We start from the raw sequence: 21,254 nt of genomic DNA, 5'->3' as shown, positions 1-21,254 counted from the left end.
CCAGAAGTAACCAGGCAACGGGTTTTATTCTCAGCCATGCAGTGGGAAATTATGGCTCTCCTTAAGCTCAAAATGTGTGTAATGTGAGGACCACCTTTGTCCTCAACTTTCTAGACCTCTTGGTCTTTAGAGAAGTCCGCCGACAATGCAACGGAATGTCGCCTGGCGCGTCACATGGCGCGTGGTCCACCGCGATTCTTACCGTTGTGGAATACACCTTAAGCAGGCCTTGTGTGCGGCAGAACGTGACCCGTCGGCTTCGGCCTACTGTCTGGAATTTCCGATCATAATTCATGTGATCATTCACGCCATTCGTCCTAAGAAAGCACAGTGTTAGAAACAGCAGTGGCCATGAAGTCTAGTTCCAAAAAACTGTCGTTCTAATGCATGGTGCCCATCAAAATAATGCAGGGTGTTGCAATTATATAAGGCCACGAGAACTCGCCCGCAGACTTTTCCACACTTATGACACCGCAGGTTTACACTGAGATGTTTGAACCATGGAAGATCACTCACTTCCTCATGTTATTATTCATACTGTATCGCAGTCGTGGCGTTCAAAGTTCCAGTGTGACGGCGCCAATGTCAGTGAAGCCCACGGCGAAAATTCACTCATCTCTCTGCGCGCCGTGGCGCAGCCCCGTTCATGCCGTGCGAGGACCTGTTCGGCTGGTGGACGCTGCGCTGCGGCGTCTGGGTCGTGTTCCTGCTCGCCATGCTGGGCAACGGCCTCGTCGTGGTCGTGCTCTCGCTCGGCCGCTCCAAGATGGACGTGCCGCGGTTCCTGGTCTGCAACCTAGCCCTGGCGGACTTCTTTATGGGCGTCTACCTCGGGTTCCTCGCAGTCGTCGACGCCTCCACGCTCGGCGAGTTTCGGGTAGGCCTTCTCAGGCGACAGTCAAAGCAGCCCTTTTGTGTACCTGCTGACAACCATCTTCCTATCGTGGGCACATTATCTTGCTCATTAAAAGCGACCTCAATTAAGATCACCTGCAACAAAAAAAAAAAGATTTCCAAAATGCATCCATGTAGGAAGGCAAAGGAAAGTGATGTGCAGGAACGAAAAACAGGAAAATTTAATACGCGTCCCGGGTACGGGTCGCTGGTTTATGCGGATGGAGCAGAAAAACGCGCGGCACGCCGCTGGCGGCGCAACCCCCGGGATGGCCACACCGGCGGCAAAGAGTACGCGGGAAAGCGCCGCCGCCCGCGCCGCCGCTGGCATGTAACTTTAGTAGGAGCCAAGAGGTGGCGACACAGACGCTCCCCAAGTGACAAAGCCGGGCGCCCCTCATTGGTCTCCGCGCTCCGCGGCACGCGGCAAGTGCGGCAAGCCACCGAAAATGGCTCCTCGACCCATTCTCTGCGCGACAGATCAACCCGCCGCCGCGGCAGGTTTCGCGGCAAGCGGCTTGCCGCCAGTGTGTCCGTGCCGCGCCAAAGCTCCCTTCGTGACAAACCGGTCGAGGTCCGCGAGCGCGCGCGGCACTGCCGCCGCCGCTGGCACGTAACTGGCGGACGCTCATATTTTGATGTCATCGCTGCTTACAGCAATTAAAATATGTACTTATCTTGCACCCTTGACGAAATATCCCTGCAGTTTATTTATAGAATACTCCAAAGTACGGGCAGAACTTCGCAAAGTAAAGCGTCTCCAAGAGAGACAGAGAGAAACGTTTTATAGTTTGTTTTTTTTTTTCGTTTAAGGAAATGGTTCTCCCAAGTCCCGGAGAACCACGACCCTTAAACTGAAAGGATCATAAACTGGTTTCCTCTCTCTCTCTCTCTCTTTTAGAGACGAGTAACTGTGCGAAGTTCTGCCCGTACTTCGGAGCATTCTATAAATAATCTACAGGAATCCTTCGGCAAGGTTGCAAGATAAATATATATTTTAATTGCTTTAAGCATCGATGAAACTCGAGGCGTTCTTATCGGTATCGGTCATATCGCTTGAAAATGAAAATTAGTGAAAGGAATGAAAAAAACAAGAGAGAAAGAGCTGCCAGAAGAAGGAAGGCAGCACACCAGCCGCATCTCAAAGCCTTGTCGACTTGGGCAGGTTGGTACTGATTCGTTGTTAAACAGCGCGGGATAGGATACGATAGGATAGCATAGGATAGGATAGGATAGAATAGGATAGGATAGGATAGGAAAGGATAGGATAGGATAGGATAGGATAGGATAGGATAGGATAGGATAGGATAGGATAGGATAGGATAGGATAGGATAGGATAGGATAACTTTATTTGGCTCTAGCACAAGTGTTTTTTATGTGGTCAGATGAGTCCATCCGCAACGCTCGGTTGCCCCTATTCCAGGGCTCCGCTGGATGCTGCCGTCAGCTGAGCTCGCCGTATCAAACCGATCTGGTCATCGCGGCAGTCGCTGGAGAGCAGACCCTCTCATTGCTCCACACTTGGGTTTTGTATAACTGAGACGACGTCGACTTTTTGACATGCCCATGTGATGTGATACAGTGTAGGTTTTTCATGGCACCACGGACAATTGTGTGCGTAAAGTGTGGGGTAAATTTTACTTCGTGTGTGTTTAGATTTGGATATGACCCCGTTTGAAGTTGTCTCCATGTGAGAGCCTCTTCTTTGTTTAAAGATTTGTGCGGTGGTGGGTACCGCATCCTGCTGCCTTTGTAGTTGTTGAGTATGGCCGAGTATTCCTGAGGTACTGGCAGGGATTCCTCAAGGTAGTTGACATTGGATGCTCGGTAGTTAGTATATCCTCGAGTTATCCTGTCCGCCTCTTCGAGTACTAGGGATGTGGATACAGCGCGGGAAGGTAGGGCAGACAAAAGAAAGAACACGCGCTTGTCCACGCTTGTGTTGCGTGCTCTTTCTTTCGTCAGTCCTGTCTTCCCGCGCTGTTTAAAAGTGTCTCGAAGTCTTCATCCCGGCTGCCAACAAGGCGTAAAATTCCATCCATGTGCCACGCTCGCCTCGCGGCCTCTTCTTCCTCCTTGATTTTTAATGCCAGGCGCGAATCTTCAAATCGCTCTGGGCCCTGAGGTGCAAACGTGTAGCCGATACTGACGTTGAAGCGGCCTAGAAACTTCCTGCTTCTAGTGATAAGCGTATTCTACATGTCCGCCCTATCACATTTCTACACTTGGCATAGTCACCTGTTCCGTTAGTAACCAAAAAGAAATTAGGCACATTGTCTTCGTAAGCAGCAACTATGTCTCCGGCCTTGAGTACTTGGTCAGACGTGGCGCACTCGTTCTTGAGCTGTTCTTGGAGATTCATCGATTTGTTCGCTTATGCATGCGGACTTGACCTTCGCGTCTTAATTCAGGTTTACATTTCATTCACAACACTCATCAGCCTTTGCGACGCTCTTTCCTTCTGTACGCTCCGTCGATTCGTAGGTGACCTGGGCAAGGGTGACCTCTTCCTTGGTGCGCGAAAGCGAGACGTCCACGTGGATGGAATCGCACGCCATATGGGCAGCCGGAACAAAGACTTCGTGATGCGGCTGGTTCGCCTTCCTTCTTCTACAGAGGGCTGCGATAGATTTCAAACTGCCGGAGTTTTTCAAAGTGCACTGACCCCGAATGTCCTTTACTTGTTTTAACGGGAGAGCGTTATACCCCCATATCAGAAAAAAATTGGCCGGCGTCGGCGACCGTTTGAAGCCTTGCAGCCGGAGCAACCGGCCGCTCCGGCAAACTAGGTGGGCCACCTAGGCCACGTGACCTTATGGCGTGATCATAACCTGCCCATCGGATTGTGTGCAAACTGACCACCGTGGCAGGTGGCATTTAAATTAATGACTGGCCGCGAGGTGTTGCGCAGGAAGAGCAACATGCTTCGCACAAGCCCCACCGGTGGCAGCACCTGCCATCGCAGGGCAGTGGCGCATCGCTTAATCTCTGCACCATTGCGCCAGGGGTGGTACTAGGACCACTTCTCCTGGCATCTACAATTGTAAAGTCAAGAATTACCAATTCTGCATATATGAGTATTAACGCTATCATGTCATACCATTAAGGCGGAGTTAAATGTCCCCTCCAGTTTTTTTTTTTTTTTGCTCTCGTATGGTGCAAGCAAGCCCAGTCGTGAAAGCAAGGATAGGACGTGTTTCTAAGCTTGTGGGCACGTATTCTTTTTCTTCTGCTTGCTCTTTCGAAACGCTTTCTTCACCTCATTCTTTTGCTTGTTTATCTGTTTAACGTCACGTCTACTGTACTCTTTTTCTTTCCTACTCTCGGTGGTTGCAAATTTTCTGCTCTTCGTCTCCATGCAGGTGTACGGTATTGGCTGGCAGATGTCCCCCGGTTGCCAGACAGCCGGGTTCTTGGGCGTGCTAAGCTCCGAGCTGTCCGTGTACACGCTGTCGGTGATAACCATGGAGCGAAACTACGCCATCACGCACGCCATGCACCTTAACAAGCGACTGTCGCTCAAACATGCTGGCTACATCATGGGCTGCGGCTGGATCTTTGCGCTCGTCATGGCACTGTTGCCCCTGCTAGGAATCAGCGACTACCGGAAGTTCGCCGTGTGCCTGCCCTTCGAGACCGAAGACTCCCCGACGTCTTTGGCTTACGTCGTGTTTCTGATCCTCATCAATGGCGTCGCATTCCTCATCCTGATGGGGTGCTACCTCAAGATGTACTGCGCCATCCGAGGCTCGCAAGCCTGGAACTCGAACGATTCGCGCATCGCCAAGCGCATGGCGCTACTGGTCTTCACGGACTTCCTCTGCTGGGCGCCCATCGCTTTCTTCTCTCTCACCGCAGTGGCGGGCCTACAGCTGGTCTCCCTCGAGGAGGCCAAGGTGTTCACAATCTTCGTGTTGCCTCTCAACAGCTGCGCCAACCCATTCCTCTACGCCATATTCACCAAGCAGTTCAAGCGCGACTGCGTCCTCATCTGCAAGCGCATCGAGGAGTCACGCGTCACGCGGGGCATCGGCCGCTGCCGTCACAGCTCCAACTTCTCGAACCGCCACACGCTGCTTGGCACCAACTCGGCCGGCGAGCGGCTCACTGACCAGCAGGCGCCCGGCCCGTGCCAGTGCACCCTGGCCAAGGGAGCCTCGAGGGCTCCCAGCGGCTGGAAGGCGTTCGCGCTGCGCTACCTCCTCTGCCGGGACCCGGAGGGCCTCCAGACCGACGTGGACGGCTACAACTACGCACTGGCGCGCATCCAGCGCACCATGGAGCGCGGCGGCCAGCGGGCGTCCAGCATCTCGAGCGAGAACTTCTCCTCGCGCTCGGACAGCTGGCGCCAGGGCAGCATTCCGCTGCGGCTGCTGGGTCGCGGCAGCTCGTGGGCCGTCGTGGGCCGCAAGCCATCGCAGGACTCGAGCCTGTCCTGCAGCAGGCCGGACTCTTCGACCTCCACCGTGCGCATGTCGCGGTCATCCGTCAGTAGCGACGGGACGGCGCGCGGTCCACCCGCGAGGGCCGGCGCCGATCCCGGTCGGCTTCTGAGGGCCTCGACGCGCGACAAGCCGCAACTCTGCCGGCAGCTGGCCGTCGACGACTCGGCCAGGGCTGCGCCGCCGCCCCGCTCGCCGCCGTACGCGCGACGGAGGAGCGACAACCTGTGTCCCGCTTGCTGCCGGAAGGAGGCGTCCCTGCCCTTCAAGAGCAAGGAATTCGAGGAGAAGTTCAACTGCTTCTACAACCGGCTCGCCGAGACCAGCCACGAGGACAGCAGCGAACTGTCCAAGGAGGAGCACGTGGTGCTCTCCACTGACCAATCGGAGCAGCGCAACTCGGTCAAAGACGACACGACCAACACTTCCCTGCAGAGCGAGTCCGGCCCCAGCGGCGTTCAGCCGAGCACGTCCAAGGCCGGCGCCGACTGCCAGCAGGAGCACGAGCAGCTCCCCTCCGTCTCCGAGGAGCCGCGCAAGAAGAAGCGCTCGCACGGCAAGAAGATGCACATCAGCGTCGACGACATCAGCAGCCAGAGCAAGAAGAGCACACCGGGATACTACCAAACAGGGCGCAAGGTGGTTTCGGACAACTCCCTCAAGAAGATGTCGCTCAAGAACTTGCCCCTGTTCCTGCGTTCGCTGTCTAGTCACAGCCCCAAGGGCAAGGCGGAATCCAAGGAGCGCAAGCTCAAGGTGAGAAGCCAGAGTCATCTGAGGCCCAAGTCCTCCGAGAGCCTGCCCTGCTCCAAGAGCGACACTCGCATCCACAACCAAGAAGGCTTTCAGGAGTGGAGCCAGCTCGAGCCCATTCCTCACGACGGCAGCGACGCCGACCGCTCGGACTCGAACTCCGAGAACGACGAAGTCTTCATCGAGTTCCGGGCTCGCAACTCCTGCTGCGAGCTGGGAACGAGGCAGGAATGTCGGGCACTGCTGGTTACCGAGGAGCCGAAGGTCGAGGACGGGAAATCCGAAGACGTGCCTCCAGCAGTGACTAGTGGTGAAGGTTCGCCCCTCCTTACTGGCGGTGTCACCGAAGAAAAAAAGGAACACTGACTGCACAGTTCTTTTTTTTATCATTGTGCTCGTTCCACGCGGTGTTTGCCACATCCAGTGTATACTTCGTTGTAGGTGAGTGATAGTGTGCTGCCTTCCTCTTAACAAACATGAACAGCGGTCGGGAGTAAGCAAGAAAGAAATGGGTTGCCTTGCTCGCCAGGAATGGAGGGAAAGAGAAGGTGGATAAAAAGGGAGCCTCCATGCGGACAAGCCGCACACTGCGCATGGGGCAGTCGTCCAAACCACGGAGTACACGGTCTAAACTCATATACTCGGGTTCACGATGCCATAACGAACCAATCACTTGCAGGCTGCAAACCTCTTTCCAGAGAATAGGCTAGCTAGTATGTAAAGTGAAATGACACGTAAAAAAACTGAACACTCACTTGCTAGATTCCTTTGAAGCTTACCATGGTTCTGGGGTAGGCGAAATTTTGAATCTTCGCCGATTTTTTAATTTTAGTGATCAGATTACTGCTACGTAAGGGCTAGAAACAAAATTTAGCAACATGCAAATGTACCCAAACGATACGGATTTTAGAAGCAGGAAGAGAGGACCTATGGCATTTTTAATATGATAAAATTAAAATAAATAACAGTCCAGCTAAAACTCGTCCAATTAGTATACATATAAATAGAGATATTATTACCCCGCCGCGGTGGCTCAGTGGTTACGGCGCTCGGCTGCTGACCCGAAAGACGCGGGTTCGATCCCGGTCGCGGCGGCCGAATTTGGATGAAGGCGAGATTCTAAAGGCCCGTGTGCTGTGCGATGTCAGTGCACGTTAACGAACCCCAGGTGGTCGAAATTTCCGGAGCCCTTCACTACGGCGCTTCTCAATGCCTGAGTTGCTTTGGGACGTTAAACCCCAATAAACCATACCAAACCAGAGATATTATTAGTGGCAGCTGAACTCTTTCGAGTTGCTCCTCATTTTTATTTTCAGTATCATATGCGATTTAGGATCGAGTGCTAGATTATAAAATACGTGTCAGCATTTTACTTCATGCTATGACGAAGCAGTGTAGTGGTGACCGCTTACTCGCAATCAATTATAATTCAGCACGCTGTTTTTGTTTGTTTCTGGCCGTCGTTCGCAGCACTGTATATCGTTCCACAAGCAGCATCAACAAGAATGACTACCGCTACGCTTTCTACATTTTTATTTACTTTATTTACTGCACATTGCAGATCACATTGCAGACCACATTACAGATCTAAGCGGGAGGGCAACAAATAAAAATGAACAAAGGGAAGCACGTAGCATCACTCCTCGCCATCAATCATTGTGCCGATTATTCTATTCTCTTTTGGTACGCGGAAGGAAGGAAAATTTATGTGTGTCAGTTAGAGCAAAGTACGGGGCAAGTGAACCGGGATGATGGTGACGCGTGAGGCGTGTAGTCAGAAGCGATATACAAGGCGCAAAATCAAGCGCCAGTTTGTTATTTACAAGTAAGGAAGGAAATCCTTGACGAATATTTTTTCTTGCCTCAAGAGGTTGGATTAAATTTCATTGCGTTTTGTTTGATGGTTTTTATACAGAATACAGCCTGTTCTTGAAGCAAGTTCATGTATACGTTGGCTGCTTCGACCGTGTTCATTTGGTACAGAGGGCAAAACGCTTGTCTACATGTTGTGGGCGTGTTTCGGGCTGAATGCGCGATATCTAGCGATAATATCTGATTAAAAATGGTCTGGATGTGAGCATGTGCAGTTAAACTAAAGATTTCATGGTCATTTTTTGCCTTCCAGGTCATAGTGGCTTTGGGAGCGGCGAAACACACAGTTCGGTCATTCTAGACATGCTTTGCCCTCTGTACGAACTATCTACTGGCCCTACGCGACAAATTAACAAGCGCTGCTACCCATACGCCAAACACGCTTTCATAATTAGACGCAAAACTACAACGCATGCAGCTAACTTTTTTTTTACCTCTGATGCCGTACCTCTCTCCATTAACTTGGTTAAAATCAAAGTACGTCTTACCATGACGTCGTCTTGCTGCCAAACAAAAACAGTCTCCTGGTACTGCACTATTTTCTATAATTACGCGGAAATTTATATTTATCTGTTGTCTTTTTTTTTCTACTGGAACACTACTGCTTTGATCGCATCCATGCTATTTTTTTTCTTCTTTTTACAGAGCGACAGCTCCGCCACCATTCCATGCAAAGAAGTCATCAAGATGTAAATGTACTTGTGTACAATGTTTACACGAGTTTTCATTGGGATCACGTAAACTTTCATAACTCACATCGACAAATGCGCGTTATTTATGCTTAAACATCACTCAAACATTTCTCGTTACTCGGGAGTGCATCATTTTGACCATGGTAAGAAAGCTTGCGTGTTGTCAGTAACCGGTACCTTTTGGTGTCAGCTGACTGACACGGAAAAGCCGAGGGTCCAGACAGGATGGTGCTTTTTACCTTGTGCAGTCGGCCTCAACCGCCTGATGTAGCAGGCGATCTTCACCCATCTGATGAGCCCGTTGTGATTAAGCCACATTATAAAGCCATACGGTCTGTGACCATTTTTTGGGGCTGTAGGCAGTCTTTCCGCACCTGATTGAGGAACCATATGGCATTTAGACGGTCTTTAACAGTATCAGAAGCGAGAAGGGCTTCACCCGTCCCGAGGAGTAAGGTAGTTATGATTACCTGACGTTGTAGACAAAAAGTCATGACCCGGTGGACTCAGGTGTTGTTTGACCATTTGATGAAGCTGCAATTTTTATCAACCCAATCAAACTTTCCTGTAGAGTCAGACAGTCTTCAAAAGTTTGTAATCATCTGATCGAACCAAACGGTCTTTGGCCATCCTGCGGGACAAGGAGATCAGATTGTGGACAGATCCTCTTTAATAATCTTCTACGGTTCGGCAGTACTTTGCCATTTGAGAGTACTGGGCGTTCTTCAATCATACGGTCAATTTAGAGTCTAACCATCGGACGGACCCGAACGATCCCGAGGTCGCCGATGCCCCTGTGGCTCACACAGAACATTCAGCGCCAGGACGTCATCGGTGGCACCAGCAAGCCCATCCACGTCACCCAGCAGCATTTGGCCGTCGCTCACTCTATTTTTATTTCCTGACTTACTGCTTTGTCTCCTCTTGTTTTATTTTGCCTTCCGCTCGAAAGAATGCTGCGGGTAATACACTGACTGGCGACGTTGTATGAAACAAAGCTTTTGAAAGGATACAATTTTTTTATCCTATCTTGTTTCCTTGCGTTCTCTCAAGCTGGCTATTCATTCTGGCATTTTCGGGCTCTTATTCAGCGACTAGAACGGGTGTGAAAAATTACGGCGCACCAGTTATCGCAGCCGCGTATCGCCGATGACAACGAGGCAGCGGCCAGTCAGCTTGCTACCATTAAGTTACTTTTGGGGAAGAGGAGTGCACGGGGTGTCAATTCCAAAAGCACAAAAGGCTTGCTATCAGGTTTCCCATCCTGTTTTTACTTCACTGCTGTGCATGCATGCCGCAATGTTCGCCATCACTGGCTTCTTGATTTTTTGATTATCCACAGAAACGTTCTCTTTATCCTCCATTAATCGTGATATTTTTCCTTGGTGTTGTAATATCACCAACGCACTCATCCTTCACCAATTACTCAGGCCTGATCAACGGAAAGTATATCTTTTCCCATTAAGGAAATTCTGACGCACGCACCGGCTAGCTAGAGTGAGGCAGTACTGAGGAGAAAGCCTGCCAGATAAAGTGCCAGACAGTAAATTGTTGAACACGGGCATCTTCATTTCCAGCGTTGCTCAGATAACCGCAGTTAGCTGACTGAAGGGCTGAGTTTCGTTGCTGGGAAAATGCTGCACGGCTTTCATTCGCAGCTCCACAACTCTAAATTCCGTACAGTAGTAGTTCGCTCATTACAACTGCTTCCGCGTAATCGCACAGACCGCACACATTGAGGGTGGAGCTTCAGTCAGCCGCCATTCACTGTGCATATAATCCTCGCGTGGAAAGCACAGCGCAACCAGTAAGGTGCAAACGTCCGCAGCAAGTAAGTGAAGCTGAACGTCGTCTCAACAGAGTCGATTTCGTAACGTGCCCCGGTCACTTTTGGGAAGGCAATCAATACTTTCCGATGACGTTCTTGTAAGTTTAATTTTATTTTCGGAACGACTGTTCATTAGGAAACGCAACGTAAGAGAAACGAATTATCCTTTCAGAGATGTCAGGTGCCAATATGAATTGAATCACTATTTGTCCATCAGCGTATGACGTCCAAACTTCATTCTAACTTGGCTCCTTCGGCCTTGGCATGCCTGGCACGCGCTACGCCCCACATAAGCGTGTCTTCAGCGTCCTAAAAGGTAAAATTATATTTTAGGCGTCATTTATAAGCACGAGTTGTGCAACGAAACCTTTTTTTGTTGTTGTTGTTCTCTTCCTATCCTCACGAGAGTCATTGTAAATGCAATGCGGTAACTAAATTTAACTTTTTAATAAGCTTCCACCTCTTGCCATTTGCAGCCATGCTGAAGCCAAATCCAAATGCATCTCAATGGATTTTTTTTCCCTTCAGTCGAAGAGGAACAAATGCACTTAGCACAAGTACCACCGAAAACAGTTGATGCTCACACGATCTGCAGCCTTGAAGACCTTGAACAGCCACTTTAGTCAAAGTACGTGAAGTCGTATGCACATAAGGCAGGCGCGTTAGCGGCTCTGACTTGAGCGCTTAAAACTGCGGTATAATAAAAAACTGCACACGTCCGGAAACGTTTTTAAGCAGCACTCAGTATCTAATTGGACACATTTTATCCAGCACTTAGTCTGAGGCCCGCTTCTGTACAAGCGTGTCATATAATAAGGTGCTAATAGTATTGAAAGCGGCGCTGAAAAAGTTGAATCTCTTACGCGCTAGTAACCACTTCTTTTGCGATTGTGGAGCCCATCACTAAATGTTTCATCATTAAAAAAAGGGGGGGAAGGGGGGGGGGGGGAGAAAACTGTCCAAGTGGGTGCTTGGGGCTGGATTCCATCACAGCACGTGCTGGTTGAGCCAAACTTGTAGATGGGCTAGACGGTGCATAACTTTTTTTGGGATGAAATAATAGTGCTGAAAAAGACACTCACGAAACGTCCTTGTCCTTCTTTCTCAGCCGTTTCGTAAGTGTCTCTTTCAGCACTATTATTTCATTCCAAAAAAAAAAAAGCATGCTGGTTGCCGAACACGTTAGTTATCGCAAACAAACGATAATTAGCCCTGAGTTGCGGTTCTACCGGCGACTAATCTTACAGACGTATATTGTCGGTATCATGCTAGAACATGCCCGGTTTTCTTGCCGGCTTGCATCGGAGGAGCCTTGGCTCCTTTATTCTAGCTTTGCGATGCATTGATGATGGTACACGCTAGTACGGCATGAACCGTGCAAGCCGCTGCAAGCTTACCCTGGTCACTCAGCGACACGGGCCAAAGACCTAAGAGCCGGTCTGGTTCCCATCTGAGACTGCCTGACAATGAAGTATCGGCGTGTATAATGGACTGTGATATATAACGCATGACTCTTGCCATTCTATACACTGATGTGTCATATGAACACTGCGTATTCAGTGCCATTTTGACGTGCTTGGATGTTTTCAGCATAAAAACCCACTTGTAAGATATACAGATGAAATAAACATCATTTTTGCCTCTGGCAAAACAAAGAAAGATATTGTCGCCGTTCGTGGTACTTCCATTTTCATGCGACTCTCGACAGTGTGCATTCGTTCGCTTCCCTGGTGGGGGTGGGGGTGAAAACTTTTAATTGTTGAAATAGAGTTTGGGAGCCACAGAGTGGCCCCGCTACATGGTCGGCGTCCCTAGTCCGGGACACCGCATGACAATGCCCCGTCTATCGCCCGTTTCACCAGAGCCCTTTGGGACTCAAGCGAGGAGCATGAGGAGGGCAGTCTCCCATGCCTCTCTGGAAGGGGTAGGGGAAGGGGGGAGGTGGGGATTTTGAGTACATGCCCACACCATGTGGAAGATATCACAGGTATCCCCACAGTGCGGGCATCGCCCATCCGTGTTTGGATCGTAATGCTTTAAGATTGCAGGACAGAGTAGCTAGAGTACCTGTCTGCAGGCGCCTTAAAGTTCGCTCCTCCGTCTTACTCAGCCCTTTTGCTGGGCAGGTGTCCATTGAAATATGCGAGACCCTTACACGAAGAGCACAAAAGGATGCAGGCTTCTCTGTGTTAATCCACGAAGTATGAGGCTACATACGGTGCCATTGTTGTTGATTATTTAGTGGCAATTCGTTAACTCTGCCGCATCCTCACACACGGCGTGATGACAGCAAAAGGTCCCAAATAGTGCAACATAAGGCAGAAATGAAGCGTTGTAGTATATTTATTACGGTTCCCTATCGCAAAACGGAGTAAACGGTAAATGGGTTGAATAAGATAAGCACTAAGCAGGCTAGAGATATACTTCTAGTGCCATTAGTCCTAAAACATGAAAAAAAAATTTAACGCCGCAATTTCTGTAAACGTAGGCAAACGAAGAGTGCATTCTTTTTTGCCTTATTTTTAGAAGAAGAAAGCGTCTGCCAATATTTTTGTCTGAGAAAATTTATTCAGAAGCCCACCCAACTAACCTCGATTTATTTTATGCATTAAATGTTTTTCTCACTCCGAAGCACAGAAAAATTTTTGACCACAAAGAGGCAGACTCCCGATCTTAAAGGGTCCCTGAAAAAGGTGCTAGAGGTTGGCTATAAAATGCTTGCATTATGTAGAGTACAGGCCACCGAGCGCTCATGCCGAAAAAACTCTTGCTGTAGAATATTTGTGAAGCGGCTTCCTTTAACATCCTAGGCACACTGCAACATTACTGACTGCCCCTTTCAGAGCCCCTTTAGGTGCACTGCTGTTCTTGTCTAGTTTGGTTGTAAATAATTGTAAACATATTACCAGCATAGAGGCCTGAAACTTTGCACAGCAAATATATGGCTGCCGCAGAGCGTGCTCAGTTATTTGCGACGATTTGTAAACATATATGTAAAACTTACCTCACATTTTTCATGGACATGTAAATATTATTGCGCAAACTTCAATAAAGGGCTGAACCGCAAGAACTTCGAATGATTTAAAAAAATAACATTTTTAATATATTGTATTACGTCCAGATATTGTGCATTATACAAAGTGATCGAAATTAACCTTTACAGATTTCTTAAAATTAGAGGTACGTGAACTCCACCTACACACACATGTTATGCGGCCAGGGGAACCCAAAGTAAGATAATAATTGTCGTTTGCGGCACTGAAAAGGCTGCGGTGATCTGAGCCATCGGAACCGCGTGTACTGCAAAAACGTGTTCCTCTGATCCCGCTCACCCTGCGACTGGTGGCTCCATCACTGGGAAAGAAAGAGCACCAATGTCCAGCTGCTCCGCGCAGGATACTCGGCCGACTCCACGTTACTATAGTTCTAGTTACTAGTTCTAGTAACGTTGGCCGACTCTGCCGGCACCATGTTTACGAATGGCGGCGAGCCACTTCGCAGCAGGCTTCCGCAGTGCTGTGTTCGTGCAAACTTTATCTGGTTATTTATCCAGTGAATAAAACGCTCGCTGTACTTTCAAAGCACAATATTGAACAACCTTTTCAATTACTGCAATAATTGCTCACAAAATAGTCACAGCACTGCTCAAATATTTGAGCGACTATTCTTGGTCTTCGTTGGCCCTGACTCTACGCTAGAGCTTTACCTTTCACAGTGCTGCAAACTACCTGTGAGATGAAGTACAGGAACATCTCTCTGAAGCCGGCAGGCAGCGGGCCGCAAATGGGACAGTGGCAGCAGCGGTGCAACGCGCGGTGCTCTCTCCTGCTCGCCGAGGCTACCTTTTCCTCCCAAATTCGCCCCTCTGGAAGGGGAAGTGTCCCGAAATGAAGACACGTATACACGCCGGCCTCACTGATGCCACGACTGCTGCTGATTTATGACGAAATGACGAAAGCCTCTGTCGGTCACTGCGGCGTCCGTCCACTCTAGTTCGCCCTTGGCTGCTCGAAGCGCACGACGCGCGCAAGGACAGAGCCAGCTGCACCTCTGACGAGACTCGAGGCCATCGCGGGTGAGCTACCCCCGAACACATTTGCGCTGTAAGAACTCGCAGACTGTACACCGGAAATAACGGTACCGTAGTGCGCTAGTAGAATTCGCGCTTAAAGGAGTATAGAGACTCAACATTTTTTAATGCATATTTTTTTCTTTTGGAGTGATGCGCTGGACAATGGTATATATGAATCATGACGTGTAAATCACCCACAGCGTCTGAATAATCTTGAACTGAATTTTTTCTCGTGCCGTTTCGGTCTTTTCAAAATCCGAAAGGTGGCTGCGACGTGCAACACGCGTTCAGGTCACATGAGGCATGGAAAAAGCTGCGATATAATCGCTGCTTGTACGTTTTTTGTCATTCCATCTGTTGAGCAGGCTTGCGCAAGAGTTAGTGTGAATTAAAATCAATAAAGCAGCAACCATACTGGAGTTTTTGTGTGCCTCGCATGACCTGAACGCGTCTTGTATGCCACAGCTGTTGTTTAAAAGTTGAAACCAAAACCGAAACTGCACGAGAGGAAAACAAGAATTCGATTATAAATCATTCACTGCTTGTTGGCGCAATCCGCGTGGCTGTCCACGTGTTATAATGTGCTCACGGCATTCTCAGAAAGCACAGCTAAAATTCCGAAGCAGCACACTGGTGCTCCCTCTCCTGAAGCAGCACACTGAAGGGAACATACGCTCTGCGTTCTCTTGGCCCCCATACCCCCACTGGCGACGCCAAGCGCAAGCTCAGTGAAGCTCCGCCCACATTCAGCCTCCGCGCACAGAATTCCTCCACGACAAAAAACATAGTCCGCTGCTTAAATGCTTCTTGTTACGTAAACAAAAAGTTTTATGACAACAAAACAATTATGAGCTCTAGAATTCTGATACATGGATTGTCTGATATAGTCAAACATTAAAAAACCGATTTTGTTTAGTTTCGACTGGCCAGCGGAGTAATACAAGACGCCGCGGACCGCTGCCCAGTGTTAGCAACTGCTATTTTTTTTTACGTTGTATCCTACTAAAGTCGGATACAACTTAAGTCTGCAGTGAAGCCCCTCCCACATTCAACCTACGCGCACAGAATTCCTCCACGACGAAGCAGTAGTCCGCTGCTTAAACGTTTCTTGTTGTGGAAACAAGAAGCTTATCACAAGAAGAAAATTATGACTTCTAGAGTTCTGATGCGTGAATTGTTTGATATACTTAAAAATTAGAAAGCTTATTTCGTTTCCAGTTGCAATTGCCCAGCGGAGTAATACAAGACGCCGCGAACCGCGGCCCAGTGCTAGCAACTGCTGTTTTTTTTTTAAGTTGTATCCTACTATATAGACTTTGTTTCGGCGTCCTAACCCTCCCACCTCCCCCCTTATATAGCCGCAGGTCACCCTTAGCAATAAAGACTGGTGAATGAATGAATGAATGAATGAATGAATGAATGAATGAATGAATGAATGAATGAATGGTACGGCCGCAGCTCTAACCCCTGCCAGAACTCCTGCCGGGCCGCTTACTTCTATGACAGCAGGTGGTGCGCGTTTAGTTTAGCGCCTTGAAGCGCTAAACGTGGCTTTTCATAAAATTTTCAGTAAGACAACTCTTCTGCCATTCCGAAAGTTGTCTATTGATGCCGCTTCCGAAGCGATGCGCGTGACGCCGAAAATAGTGTGGGACAGCGCCAAAGGTAATCGCGTTTTCGAAATTCTATCGATAAAGCGACATGGCTGTTACCAGCGGTCGGTTACAAATTTTCAACTGCAGCTAGGTTAAAAGGTTTGGTATTACAAATTAGTTAACCACCTGACTACCTATTTTCTGGCATCTGACACCATTGGTATTACAATGCCGCAGAGCCACCTCGATATCGCAAGGACTCTATTTTTAAAAATTCTGGCTCATATTCGTTGAAACAACCAGTATTCAAGTTATAAAGGAGAAAATGTGAAAACAGTTTCTGCAACTTCGGCTTGTGATGGCAGGGAACAGGGTTGATATATGCCAACAAGGTGCGGTGACTACTGGCTCGAATAGTGTGCAATCTAAAAACGTTGGTGTGCATGCTGTAAATAAATCTTTCCTTCAATCTCAGCCGATGTCTTCTTGACAGCGCAAAGCGTGGTGGTTTCGTCTCCATGCAAGCACACCGTAACTGCGTGCCAAAAAGTCTATGCAGAGTATACGATGGTATATACATTTACTCTTCGGTCATTCCACGCGAAACATCACAGACCGCAAAAGCGAGTAACGCCGAATCCTCTGGACAAAAAGTGGGCTAGTTGGCGATTGTGTGAACGGAATTTCAACAAGGCATTTTTTCGAAAAAAAAAAATTGCTCACGTGAGCGTTCTTTGAAGCTTCTACAAAGAAGCAATTTGGAGATAAATTTTTAATGGAATGTGAAAGAGCATACAACAAAAAATCTAATTTTAGAATGTTTCACTTGCGATTGTTCTTACTTCTGACCTCATTAATGAGGCCATGCAAGAATTTTCTACATTTTCGTGTTCAGTAAAAAGCAAAATTGTGGCATTTTAAGAAATTTTCACATAAATGTCATCAACATTTCAGCCAAAATAATGTTTTCCTGCATTCACCTGTTGCCGTAGCTTATGCTAAAAATAATTTAAAGTTGTTAAGCGGAGTACTTTTAAAGATAGTTGCTTACAAAATTTGCAAAAAGTGATCTTAATGAAAAAACCTAAATTAAGGATCGAGGCCTTCCAGATAAATATACCTGAGATGGCTCATAATATGCACCAACTTTACTGCTTGTAATCTAGGCATTTTCATTCGAGCAAATTTTGTTTGAGGTGAAAAAAACTTTTTTGAAGTCCACAACCAGCTTTTCGGTACTTACTGCCGAACTGTGTCTTCATCAAAGGACACGCGTACGTGTGCCAGCAGTTAATTTTCTGGAATACACGTGCACTCTAGATAAATGATTAAGTAGATGTTGTTTTCCATGTGGTAAATAGCATTAAGTTATCTGTTTTCGCGGTTTTATGTTGATGCCCCCCCCCCCCCCCCCCCGCAACCACATTTTTCCAGTCACTGCACAATTCGCTTTCGCCTTACCATAAGCTAGACGTCCTGGTTAGCTCAGTTGATAGAGCGACTGCTCCAGTGAAGCGGTGGTTCCGAGTTCGAACGCCGGACCAGGATGAATTTTTCTTTAACTACTACGTTTCTGAGAAAGCTTGGTTTATTTGGGTTTTACGTCCCAAAGCGACTCAGGCTATGAGAGACGCCGTAGTGAAGGGCTACGGAAATTTCGACCACCTGGGGTTCTTTAACGTGCACTGGCATCGCACAGTACACGGGCCTCTGGAATTTCGCCTCCATCGTTCTTAGAAAGCTATATAGCTTTTCTTCATACTGCCGTATGGCTGCGCTTGGGTGGATGCCAATGAGTAATTACTTATTATTTTACGATGATGGTTTGGTTTATGGGGTTTAACGTCCCAATGCGACTCAGGCTATGAGAGACGCCGTAGTGAAGGGCTCCGGAAATTTCGACCACCTCGATACATTTGCACTGCCAAAGTAAACAAGGACTGTTTCGAGGGCATCGTCTGGACCAGAGAGGTATCAGAGACGAAACACTGTGCACCACACTGATTCGTTGTTTTGCAAGTACAGCAAATCAGGAAATTAATGAGGTATGCAAGAACACGATTTATCTGCACCAACCGCCCCACTCTTTCAAAGCGAACTGCGCTCACGTCATACTGCATCAACGGCCTGCGTCGGCATTAGATTATCAAGCACATCCGAAGCCTTTCTCGTGGTTGTCAGTTTAAACATTTTCTACAAGGTCTTTCTGACTGGTTGGCTTCCTAGCAAGAAAACAGAATGAAAACATTAGGTCTCAATCATATCTTTCCTGGAAAGTCCAATTGGAAGCCAATGATTTCCTATACATCGGGTATGCATATTTCTCTCTATAAACACAAAAAAGGGAACAATTCAGCAGGTTAATCTGCTGAATTGTTTTCATTATTTCCCCCATCACTGTGGGTATGATTAAATGAAACAACTTCAACCAACAGAGAAGTTCCACTGATTCCAGCAGGTACATAGGTCCCACAAATGGGGCATATAAGTACAAACAAGATATATTGAGCTTGTACGTGTTAGTAGTGTGTGATGGTGTTCATTGCTGCATGTTTGTTTGGCTTGACTTCCACAAAAGAATGGCACTTTCATGACTTCAATTCCCTTAAAAGATTATATTAAAGGCAGCACCTTCCAGTGGTCCAATTGCTCCCATTTGGACTCCAAGTGGTTTTTTTCTCAGCTAATTCCCTTAAAAGATTATATTAAAGGCAGCACCTTCCAGTGGTCCAATTGCTCCCATTTGGACTCCAAGTGGTTTTTTTCTCAGCTGATTTCTGACCAATTGGATTGGATCCCAATTAATCCAACTGGTCAAATTGGGGGCCAATTTCCAAATGGAAGATTCTGTTGTTTCCAATTGTTTCCAAAATGCAAGGCACAGGAGACGAATGTCAAGAAATTTCCAGTTTGCAGGCTATAACTTGCTGCTATGACTGTAAGCACGCCTGTTCAAACGAGGTTTTTGTTCTTGTGTGAAAGAGGAGAGAAGAAATGCCCGTGCAATTCTCATGCCTCCGCGTCAGACAGAATTAGGCCACTCACTGTCACTGCAAAACGCTCAAATCGTTGCTGCCTTGTCCAACCTGGCCACCCGAGCCCTCAAAATGTGATGCGGTGAACTGACGAAAACACGTCACTTACAATGTATTTATACTGATGTCAAGTGACACAGCACATACTCTATTCACTTTGACAATTTCAAAGCTAATACAACAAAAAAAAGCCCTCTGACAATTTCCAGGTGAATTAGCAACTGCAGTCGAACCTCGATATAACAAAATCACACTTGCAGCCAACAAAGTCGTACCTGAAGCCAAAAAGTTTGTTATATCCCGAATTTCGTTATTTTGAGATCTCCATGTTTCAGCGGTCCAAACAATGGCACAGATTTTTACACTCCTGGTACATGGCACCTGCTAAATGGCACCTAATTTTGTGACAATACGAACTTTAAAAAAAGTCTCTCCTGGCCAGAGTGTTGCATACAATGCGTTACAGTTCGGGATGATGTGAACAATTTCTCAACTCTCGGACGACTGTCTGCGATGATGACGCCGTTCAAAAGAGACCGCTTGGAAACATATCGAGGTTAAACGGTCCAAACGAGCAATGTGGACTTTCCCGGTGGATAACAACTGAGAAAAAAAAAAGGATATATCGAACGTCCAGCACCAAGGCACACGTCAATGACAGGCAGCACGCTTCAAAGCACTATACAAAAGGCTGGTGGTGAAGCACGCACATAGCTGGTTTCATGTGTACCGATACATTCTGCTCTTGTTCTGCTTTATGAAGGCAACCGGCAACATTTATGCATAAAAGGATGCATGCAAATCACAGTTTGTTTCTGTTAAAATTTTAATTTTCACCTTGTCCAGGAGGTTCCTGGTATGTGCATGCAATGTGCGAGGACTAAGCTGAATAGAAAGTGCGGTTTAAAATTACTTTGTTATATCCCGAAACAAAATACGAGGGGGTACCCAAAAGAATCCAAACTAATTTTTTTAATCGGCAAAGCTTCTGTGGTACCGCGTTTTGCCACTAGGAGCACATAGAACGAACATTCCAGAGTCACTAAGCAGAGTACCGTCACTGAAGGAGGTCAGACTAGTTTAGGCAAGTTTTAGAGCGACGACTGTTTAGTGTGAGTGTCGTTTTTGCAATGGCCGATTTTCGTGAACAGCGTGCGCCGGTGAAATTCAAATTTTTTCTCGGAAAAAGTGGAACGGAAACTCTTGAAATATTCAGAAAGACGTTCAAGGACGATGCTATGGGAACAACTCAAGTGTTCTTGAATCAAATCCTGAATCAAAGCAACAATCATGCCAATGGAAAACTTCAAATTCACCTCTACTCAAGAAAGCTCGTCAGGTGAAACCAAACCTCAAAACAATGCTGATTTGTTTTTTCGACGTGAGAGGAGTCGTCCATTCAGAATTTGTTCCACAGGGTTAGACAGTTAACCAGGCTTTCTACTTGGATGTTTTGAAAAGATTGGGCAACAGTGTGCGGTGGAAGCGGCCTGATTTGTGGCAGACAGGTGACTGGTTTTTCCACCATGGCAATGCGCCTGCTCACACAGCCCTGTCTCTACGACAATTTTGGACCAAAAATGGCATGACCCTTGTTCCTCAACCCTCATACTCACCCGATCTTGACCCGTGCTACTTTCTTTGTTTCCTAGAATGAAAAGACAGGTGAATGGAAAGCGTTTCGCTGATGTTGCTGAGGTGAAGAAAAAAATGACGGAGGGACTGTGAAGCATCACAAAAGATGAATTTAAACAATGTTTTGAAAAATGGAATGAAAGATTCGACAAGCATATCATTGCAAGTAGAGAGTACTTTGAAGGATCAATGATTGAAGGTCTGTGCTTAAAATGTGAACAAATAAGTTCAAACAAAAATATGTTCTCTTTCTTTTGGGTACCCCCTCGTACATAGCTTTCAATGGGGCAGACATTGGGAAACAAAAAAAAAATGCGTTCCTTCACGAATTCCGCTAAACTATCGAGATTAGACTTTATTTAGACGTACATGAGGCACTTTTCGCTCAGGAAAATAGCAATAATAAGTCACACAACTGCACTTGGTGCAAGATAT

The 21,254-nt window shown here is 47.4% G+C and overlaps 1 protein-coding gene and 1 long non-coding RNA gene across 5 annotated transcripts in view; one reads left to right on the top strand and one right to left on the bottom strand.

Annotated features, from left to right (window-relative positions):
* rk (G-protein coupled receptor rickets) overlaps positions 1-11,375 on the top strand; it is a 180,679-nt gene extending 169,304 nt beyond the window's left edge. For 3 of the 4 annotated variants that reach the window (XR_016286933.1, XR_016286934.1, XR_016286932.1), the window contains 3 exons: positions 639-877; positions 4,258-6,531; positions 8,608-11,375. Coding sequence is in view for 1 of the 4 variants with exons in the window: in XM_089566138.1 (XP_089422264.1) it covers positions 639-877; positions 4,258-6,456 (2,438 nt within the window). In the remaining 3 variants the exon portion in view is untranslated. Of the gene's footprint in view, positions 1-638; positions 878-4,257; positions 7,717-8,607 lie in introns of those variants that run through there. The other variant, XM_089566138.1, reaches the window with a different exon arrangement.
* LOC149371846 (uncharacterized) lies at positions 565-9,294 on the bottom strand. Its single transcript, XR_016286935.1, has 3 exons — positions 9,125-9,294; positions 8,894-9,028; positions 565-990 (listed from the first exon to the last, which is right to left on the bottom strand). It is a non-coding gene; the product is annotated as an uncharacterized LOC149371846 (long non-coding RNA).
* Positions 11,376-21,254: the final 9,879 nt, after the last annotated feature.

Source organism: Amblyomma mixtum, chromosome 1 (genome assembly GCF_055824585.1).
Source record: "Amblyomma mixtum isolate Tamu chromosome 1, ASM5582458v1, whole genome shotgun sequence".
Lineage (NCBI taxonomy): Eukaryota > Metazoa > Arthropoda > Arachnida > Ixodida > Ixodidae > Amblyomma > Amblyomma mixtum.
The sequence above is the reverse complement of the archived record's forward strand: the minus strand, read 5'-3'. Positions and strand labels throughout refer to the sequence as shown.